The sequence below is a fragment of the Aplysia californica genome, unplaced genomic scaffold (genome assembly GCF_000002075.1).
Source record: "Aplysia californica isolate F4 #8 unplaced genomic scaffold, AplCal3.0 scaffold00941, whole genome shotgun sequence".
Classification (NCBI taxonomy): domain Eukaryota; kingdom Metazoa; phylum Mollusca; class Gastropoda; order Aplysiida; family Aplysiidae; genus Aplysia; species Aplysia californica.
In genome coordinates, this window is record NW_004798211.1 from 12,064 (window position 1) to 21,643 (window position 9,580).

A 9,580-nucleotide genomic window follows, 5' to 3' on the forward strand; every position below is an offset into this window, starting at 1 on the left:
AAAAAAAAAAAAGAAAAACATTTTTTAAAAAAATTAACAAATGACCACATTAGTTGCCATGCCACAAAAATGGGGACCAGCCTTTAATGGTTACTGACCAACAACACAGTATAGTTTTGTCCCTTCTTTTTTACATGATCCGTACAGCCAGAATCTGAATGACGTGTAATTTTGAAGTGTAATGAGAAGAGGATATTGACAAACAAATGCATACCAACCGTATAACTCAGAAGCACGACCAATGCAATGTGTTCCCAGTGGGTCATAGCCTAGGCTTTTTTAACAGCCTTAGATCGAGAGTAGATCACTCTGATGCTCTTTGGGTTACGATGCTGGGGTAAGACAGTGTGTTATCCACGTTTGCTGAATGCAGTCCATCAATGACAATCGCAACAAATACGTCATTTTTTTATAGTGGGGAGTGTTTGTCTAATACCTTCATTCTCTTATGCCAGGCTGAAAAACTCCTTTCTCATGCCGATCCAGTTGTACACAATGGTATTCCGAATGGAGCGGGCTCCATTATTCCCCACACTGATCTGTGTTCCTGTTCAGGGACTACTAATCACGCTTTCATTTGCAACGTAGAGAGGTAAGCGGAGGCTGACAGTCTTCATTTCAGAGACAAGTTGGCCATAATATAAGAGGGGCGTTCAAGAAGTCTTTACCTTGACTTTGAAAGAACCAAGCTAGAAAGTTGACATTTGGCACTCACAGTGCTACCTCTATATAATCACTCTGCAAATCGACACACTTTTGTTTCCAAAAGTCCCTGAGCATAATATCACCTCAAATGGGACTCAAACCATTTCTGCGCTGCAGATATAGCATCTTCATATCATCATGGACGCGCTATGGATTCCGCTGGTGACAATGTCTCTATTGAAAATAATCATCATCATCATCATTGCCTTTCTCACCCTGCACCAGGGTATAAGCCACGGACAAACACCTTCCACCTTTCTCTATCCTGGGCTAGCCTCTTGATGTTATTCCATGTCTTCCCACTTTTCTGTACATCGATTTCTGTGATTCTTCTCGAGGTTCCACGAGGTCTTCCCCTTGATCTCTTGCCCTGTGGGTTCCAATCCAAAACTTTCTTTGTTATGCAGCTGTCTGACTTCCTGGGAGTATGTCCAATCCATCGCCACCACCCTCTTCTATTGAAAATGACGTTACTATTTTGAATTCAAGAACTTTGTCAACTAAAAATATTCTCAAATTCACATCGCACATGAGAAGTGATATCTCTCTTTACTCTTATTTTCTTTCGTTTCTTTTACTATCACAGAAAGGCACGAACGTCTTACCAGGTACCTTGACCACTCGTCCTCTTTGAACATTTCTCTCATCCCAAGAACAGCTTTAAAATATAAAGTATTATACATTAAAACTATTCTGCTATCTGATGTAGGCATAGTGGTTAAAAGAGAAATTTCGATATGGATCGTTTTGTTCTTTTAAATTCAGAGCCTTGGCACTTTCATATATTATTATTTTGAACAGACGAATAAAACACTACCATTTTAGATTTTGTTGAGTAGATAGATAGACAGATAGAGAGATAGACAGATAGATAGATAGATAAATAGATAGATAGATAGATAGATAGATAGATAGATAGATAGATAGATAGATAGATAGATGGATAGATAGATAGATAGAAAGATAGACAGACAGATAGATAAAGAAAATGATAAAATATGGATAACGAGGTCCCCAGACATCTAATACCACGACTCCAGAGTCCGCGGAGTCAGTGGAGACATTACCTTTCCGGTTTTCTTTCCAGACCACGCACAAGAGCTTAAGAGCTGATCCACGCCAATATTGACTATAATCTCAAACTAAGTTGCCCCACTTGAGTACCTCCCCCCCCCCCCCCCCCCCCTAAAAAAAACTCAACACTTTTCACCCCTTGAAATCACGAGAACATTGGGTTATGCAGTGCTTACATTTCGTATAATTATATGTTTCGTTTGAAAATAGTGTAAAATGACGTGTCCAATAGAATTAAATTATTATTTTACATGCTCTGAAAACTTTGTAAAGTACCATACAATAATACACCGGCTACTGTAGTGGTTTTGTATAGAAAGATTTAGATAACGGTACTCTTGGGTTTATATTAATTTGTTTTGTGTAGTTTGTTTGATTCTAATAACAAGCATCCGGTCTGTGCAATACGTCGTCATTCTAGCAAAGTGATATTTTCCCGTATTGGTTACCAAATTTGCCCACTCTTCTGAGCTGCAAAAGTTTTCCATTAGAACCCTCTCAGCAACCAGTGCTTTGTCGTACTGACTACTCTCCGTCATCCAGTCTAATGGAAGGTGTATATTTACGGCCTCTAGTTTGAATTGTCACGATATATTCTTGTTTTGCGGAGCTACGTTTTAAAGTACGGGTACCGTCTGTTTGTGGAAGTTAAAAACAACTTTTGAAATACGGTCTAAACTTATTGTAGGATGAGCGGAGAAGAAATTGGGGCTCTCGAGAAACGATGTAAAGACATGTTCTTGCCATTGCTGTTGACTGCGGTGAAGTGCGGAGGTGTAGATTAGGCAATTATCCACTTTCGAGTTTTCCCAAAGACGCACATTCACGCATGCCTTTACCTTTGGAGGAAATCAATGTAATGCGTGTGGCCTAGCTGTTATTACTTAAATAACGACAATCCAGTATCCAGACAAACACAAAAATACTTAATCGATGAACAAGTAATGGCATGGACTAAAAACAAAATTTGCCAGAGCTGAAGAAAAAACAAGCAGTTTTTTAATACTAATTGTACTATATTTGAGCCTTTTTAAGTGTATGTTTTGGGTAGCTTCATGACGTTTACTCACGATAATATCTTTATTCATAATTGGTTTTAGAAGGCCAAAGGACCCCAAAAAGGGAGATGTTGAGCGCCAGAGATTTTCAGAATTAGAAAGCAGATGAAATTAAAGTTGTTATAAGCCAGGCCACCCCTAACATTTTCCCAAAGTGCCTTATGTCTGTGTGTTGAGGATGTAGGCTTACACTAACAGTTATGCCAGGCCTCACGATTTTATTTTTTGAACCTCAGAATGGCAGCCAGAAAATTATCCACATTTCCTTGGGTTAACGACAGTTTGGCTTAACGCGACCTGGTCACTACAGGTCAAGTATATAATATGTGACTTTTAAGCAAGGTATATTCGACAGCAGCCTAATGGCGAAATAACTCCCAAGACAACTGAATGAGAACCAGTAAATTGGTAGGGATCTTTTTCTTGCCAACAATCTGCGGGGGGTACTTTAGATTGCTTTTCCAAATGTAATGTTTACTTTGAATAAAGCCATTGTTCCCCGGAGAAAATAAGTGAAGACCAATTGTTCAGGGAACCATAGTACGTAGAGGCATAAGGTAATTCCCTGCCTGTGGTACACAAAAGGCTCTGATTTCATGATTAACAAGGTCCTTCTCTATTCTTTGTCTACTGAACAATCCTAGTTTTTTACTTAGCTAACACCCACACGCAGTATCAACACTGAGCTCATGAAGTTGATTCGTTTCGATTTCTCTCCTTTTTATTTTGAGATTCCTGAGTGGTGTCGTGTGCATTGAATTTCAAAGTACTCCAAGATTTTTGAGAAGGGTGTTGATTTTCTGTTTGTTTCTTAGTACTGATCTCGATTTCAGTTTGTAATCTAGATAGCTCATAAATAATGTGGACAGTTTTCGGGAGGGGTAGGGTGATGCGCTATTTTTCTGGTATCTTGATAAAAACGACTCTTGATAGAGACGCCTCGACATGTAATTAGATCTATCTGACGTAGTCTCGTTGTCACATCTGAAGAAATTCATAGAATGATCGATAACGACAGCCCAAGAGCAATTATCTCGAAAATTCTATTAAAAAAAACCCCCGAAATTCAAAAAGCACTACCTGTTTCCAGTTGCCAGTAATCAATATGTTATCTGTTGTTTCGGAAATTACGGCAACCACTCAACGTGTCGCTTGGTTAGGGTGATAATAAGCGCCGTTTCTATCTTCATGATGTTTGCAACTCTCCTCAGTCTGTCTTAAGAGGTTTAGGTGTCTTTGTTCATAGTGCCACAAATTGTGAAGACTTTACATTAAATTAAACTAGATCTATAGTCATTTTATCAAATATTTTTCTAACTAGCTAACCACTTACATGACTTATAGCAAGGTATCCTTGAGTCTAAAATCACCACCCCTACAGTCGTGATTAACTGACAACAGTCTTGCAATAATTTCTTTGGATTAATATATCTACTAGATAAAATAGAAACAAACTCTTCTTACCTAAGTCCATTGGGAAATTTGTCTTATAATGGCGTTCATAAATTAAATACACAATTTAATACAATAAAACATAGATGCATGGAAAATACACAGTATCACAAACACAGACAATCCACACATCAATACCAGTCGGCAATGTGCAGCGCCATGTCTGTGAGCTAGGGCTATCGTACATTGTTCAAGGACACACCGCAGTGACCCCCCCCCCCCTCATAAACGCTGTCACTGACGCACACTTGGTTTTAATTTGTTGATTCATCTTTAAACTTATACTGAACACCAGATGCTCATTTTGTTTTAAAGTGGAACTGGAAAGCAGTGGATCAATTTTGAAGTGTTTCATAACGATATAATATAATGTTCGAAAATTACAATTTTATACATTCTCAAAAGCTCCAGTCACGAAAAACGCGGCTCCTTCATGCTTAAGGGAACATTGAATGCTACCTTCATTTAAGTTTTGAAAGCTGAAGAGTGTGAGGTTTCTTCTAGAAGGTGACAACAAGATGGTGAACACCAGAATTATGTATAGCATAGATAAACTTTAATCTTGTTTTATTGTCCTTCTTGCTCTGGTTGCATAGATACACCATCGTCACTATTCTGGACTTTGGTCCCACACTAGCGCAAAAGGTAGGGCACTTTGCCTTAAGACAATATTGTACTTTGATATAAAATTTATAACATAGACTTCAGAGATAACTCGTACATATTGAGTGTTGCAATATGGAGACCTCAGCCTTGATAGTCGAGAAGCCATGACGTTGTTCTGTAACTTCAATTGACAAGTTTTAAACAGTAATAGGTGGCGTATTGACAGCACCAATGCTCATTTCCATAAAAGACATGAAACGGTTCTATCTGCTTCTTTTAATATATTGAAAAGGAAGAGCGAAGGTTTGAGGGAAAAATAAGGAAAAGAGTTCAAACACAGAGTGAGAGAATAGCAAAAGAAAGTGCACTTTGAATGCTAACACGAAAACCTTGTAACGTTGGAGCGAAATACAAAAGCCATTCACGTATTCATACTTTTTCTTCTGTCTTGCGTTCTCTTTCGAATAATGTCATTAATAACCTTCATCGTTTTCAATTTCTCCAATTTTCAGAGCGCGGCCCAGGGGCTTGTTCGCCAACTGGGATATTTGGATGACACCAATATTTTCGCAAAGATATGAGGCTGCTTTATAGTATGCGTTTGTGTACATAATGAATATCGATCGATGTTTGAAAGCTGCGCAAATCCTGTGCTGCTTTTAGATCTGAAAGCTCCGAAGCATCACGTCTGCGAGGAGGAAAGCTGTTAAGAGACAGTTTACAGAAACATAAAAACAGCAGACACACAAAAAAACCCCACAAAACAAAAAATAAATAGTTTTCAGTTAAATGAAACATGGCCACGGAGACCTATATAGAGCTCATCATTCAGTTTATGACAAACAACAATCACACTGGATTCGACTTCAAGGAACCCTTTGTGAAACCTTCTCTTCGGTACGTGTATCCTCTCTTCATGTTTCTACATACAACAGTTGGAATTGTTGGCATCGTTGGAAATACAGGAATGATCTTTGTCATCGGGAAACATCGCCTCTATCAGGTAATTATTATTATGTCATGTTTTGCCTTTGTTAAAACAATGTTTTCCTGTCCACATGATTCACACTAAATAGACTCCTTTTTTCGTGGATTTTCTAATTTTGATTTAGTTAAATTCGCATTAACTCAAAATGGAGTATGATATAATATCACAGTATAAGTAATCTTGCCACCTGTAAAATGTTAATGCTTGTCCACGTGCTTAAACATTTTGTTTAACCCATACCATCTCGATTGCTTAGTAGGCTGTGCTTTCAAATTAAAACCGACAACTGATGGTAAATTTAGAATAACAGGTTCAGAAACAGCTGTGGGAAAATTCGAAAAGGAAACGTATACCCATAAGTAATACATGCTTACATTCTTCTCCCACACAAAGGCACAAACTGCTTCATATTATTCTGTACCAAGGGTTCGTTAAGGAAATCAAATCTATACCATCTATACAATTCTCATCGGTTGGAGTGGAGGCCGCTAAAACGTTATAGAAGCTGTAGGCCTTCCTCCACCATCTGAACAGCTGTGATCTCGTTCTTAAAATTGACACTGGATGATTGAAGGTAACAATGCAAAGAACTAGTTGGAAAGTGAAGTTATTATGAAGTCTTGAGAGCCTTCAATGAGGAAGACTCACGGGAAGGGGTAGTAAGGGGAGAGGGAGGGAGGGGGGATGGGTTCAGAACAAAACAACACTGCTTGAACGTGAAATCGATAAAAGAGATGGATACCCTCCGTTAGTCCTTTTCATGGCGCATTTACTGCATTTACAATGTCAGGTCTTGTTCTGTCCCAATCAATTTGCGAGCTACACGGGGCGACCGTGCGCTTTATCTAATTTTATAAAGTCGTTCCTTTCATGAAAATGCCAATTGATGACTGTAGATGAAATGACACATAAAAAGACATCAACATTTTGATATTACCGGTCTTCTTAAGTGGGCAAATTTATCTTCCTAGGTTTCGACACAGTGTTCTTCAATGGCTTCGAAATACGATGTAGAAACCCAATAAATATGGCCGTGGCGTTTACGGTTTATGAATCGAACATGGACAGAAGTTCTTTGTATGCTTCAGAAGCATATTTTGGCGTTGATTTGATTTAGGACAGCCAAAATAAGGAAAAATATTCATAATAAACACAAGTTCTCCCCGTTTGCACATAAACCTTCACTAATTCTCACTCCAACACCCGAACCAATAACATTATTTGGCTGCTATCAGTCTACGAATAGAACCCCCACCTCCCCGCCCCTTATGAAAGGAAATCGTTAAAACGCGTTGACTTGCTTTTTCATATTTACAATTCCTTTGTTGAAAGGTATTTGTGCCAAACAAAAAAGGTACAAAGAACCCCCAAACAATGATTTAGAAACTTGGTACTGCTTCCAGCTTCACAACTGTATCCGGATCTCTGATGAACTGCATACGTCGCTCTGCATCCTGCAGAGGAAAACAAAACCTACTCTTCATTTTTATTTCTCAAAATATTGTGTCCTCGGGCTTGAACCGATCTCTAGAAGCAAAGCTACCGTAACAAGCTAGGACTTAAGAAGCCAAGCTCCCCAGTAAGCCTGGAGCTTTGCTGTCGGTGATAGGGTGGCCACCTTGCGTCACGCGGGAACAAGTAACAAGCTGTCGATCCCACTCAGTCAGGGCAAGGGGTGAAAACCACGGGTGGGGATTGGCTCAAACCAGCATTGGCATTTACTCAGTCTGGTGTTAGAAAAAAGAGAAAGAAAATAATACGAAGACAGGTGGATCTTCTGCTGAACTGAGAAAAAATTGGGGGGGGGGGGGTGTAGTGCTGTCAAAGATCAGTCAACACACAGACTAATTCAACTGTCTGTCCGTCTGCCTGTCTGTCTGGGTGGCTGGAAATGCTGGATGGCTGGATGTCTCGTGCACTTGTGCATTCATGTGTGCTGTTGTTGTATATGTATGCATATTCAAAATGTATACATGCAAAATTCACACCCCAAAACATTCCGTATTGTAACTAAATAACGCCATCACACCTGTAAAACAGTTTACAATTCCTTACACCTCCCTTGGTTCCGATTGTATTGACCACCCACCAACGCTCTACTTTGGAGTACATCAAGTAAGCCAAGGGAGGGAAGTAGTAGGAGGCCATATTAAAAAAAAAAAAAAAACGTGCACAGGGAGTCTGAAATAAGAGGACTAATTTAAAAGGCAGTGATTCGGTAATCTCTCCACAAATTCAAACTAAACATCCAGCGAACAAATAGGACCCATCAGATTGACGTCAAGTTAATCAATGTGAAGAAAACCCACTTTAGTGTTTTGAAAAATTTCAACCAAAAATTAGAAAAACGCGAAACTTTAAAATCTATTAAAAATCACCCATTTTGTGTATCTGTGCATTACAGATCAAATTTATTAAAAACTGACATTGTTATATGAATGGTGTCTAAAAGAAAAAGAAGAGGACATATTCGAACTGCAATGATTTCCTTTGAAGTCTTCGGGAAGACAGTCTTCAGAAACAATCCACAAAAAGACTGAACAATTGAACCAGAATGGTTGAACAGGAAGTCCAAAGAATCGACCCAGAAACACGCAACAGGTTCATTCAAAATTTCTACTAATGTACTATTTAATTGTGTGCCTGTCTGGAGAGAAATAGTCAAATTTGAAGCACAATTAAATTGCCACCACTTTCCCAGAGTTAACGTGGAAATATAAATGTCAGAAGAAAAATATTCTTTGATGCACAAATGCTCAAAGTGGGTGATTTTACGAAGTTGTACAATTTTGCATTTTAATCGGTCTATGGTTGAAATGTTTTAAAAACTTGGTATTTCTAGAACATTTTGGTCAGTTATCTCAAAATGTTGACACATTTCGTGTCCTCGTGGTTGCATTTCATTTGTTCTAAGTTTTCTTGCAATGTGTGTTTGAGCGTTTGCTTTGATACTCAGTGGAGATAAAGAGAGGATGTTAGGAATTTTGCTTGTGACTATATATTTTGTAGTTTATTATGTCTGTGGATCGTGTATATGTTCTATAAAATTATTTGTTAAATAGTTGAGAGTACGTATGTATATTTTTTTTTAATTTGACGTTAATGAAAACACGGTAGGAATCCTCAACAACTAACATCACTTACCACACTTCAATGATGTTTACAAGAGACATCAGTGCTATTGATTCACATTCTCGATCTTCATATTATGTAGTAAGATTGCATGATTGTACACTTCTTTGACATGAAATAGTGTATAACCATCATAATAATAACAATAATGCAGAAAATACGTGTATCTATAGCGATTACTCCCGTACAATACAGCTCCAGGCGTTTTACAATACGTTCATCTAAGCACAAAACACAATTAGATGAATAATATTATGTACGTGTATACGTATGCTCTTTCGATTTAGTTTTGTGTCGCACGAACAACCGTGTTTTCAAATTACTTCATTCAATCAAAACATTTTACAATTTCTAAAGGAACAAATGTGACATGACAATCACTGTACAGGACCTGGCTATCCTTAGTTACTTGTCAAGCGGTATAAAGTCACAATCGGTAACATGGAAATATCAGTTACATATTAGCTTCATGTTTTCTATAGTACATATTATTATTGCCTGAAGTTAGGGCTGTCACTTTGAAAATCACACACACACACACACACACACACACACACACACACAC

The 9,580-nt window shown here is 38.2% G+C and overlaps 1 protein-coding gene across 1 annotated transcript in view; it reads left to right on the top strand.

The window, feature by feature from the left end:
• The window catches only part of LOC101848247 (neuropeptide Y receptor type 5), a 68,024-nt gene that overhangs the window by 2,829 nt on the left and 55,615 nt on the right, over window positions 1-9,580 (top strand). Inside the window, exon 2 of the mRNA XM_035972986.1 lies at window positions 5,408-5,898. Coding sequence (XP_035828879.1) covers window positions 5,692-5,898 — 207 coding nt within the window. The 5' untranslated portion in view covers window positions 5,408-5,691. The remainder of the gene's footprint in view (window positions 1-5,407; window positions 5,899-9,580) is intronic.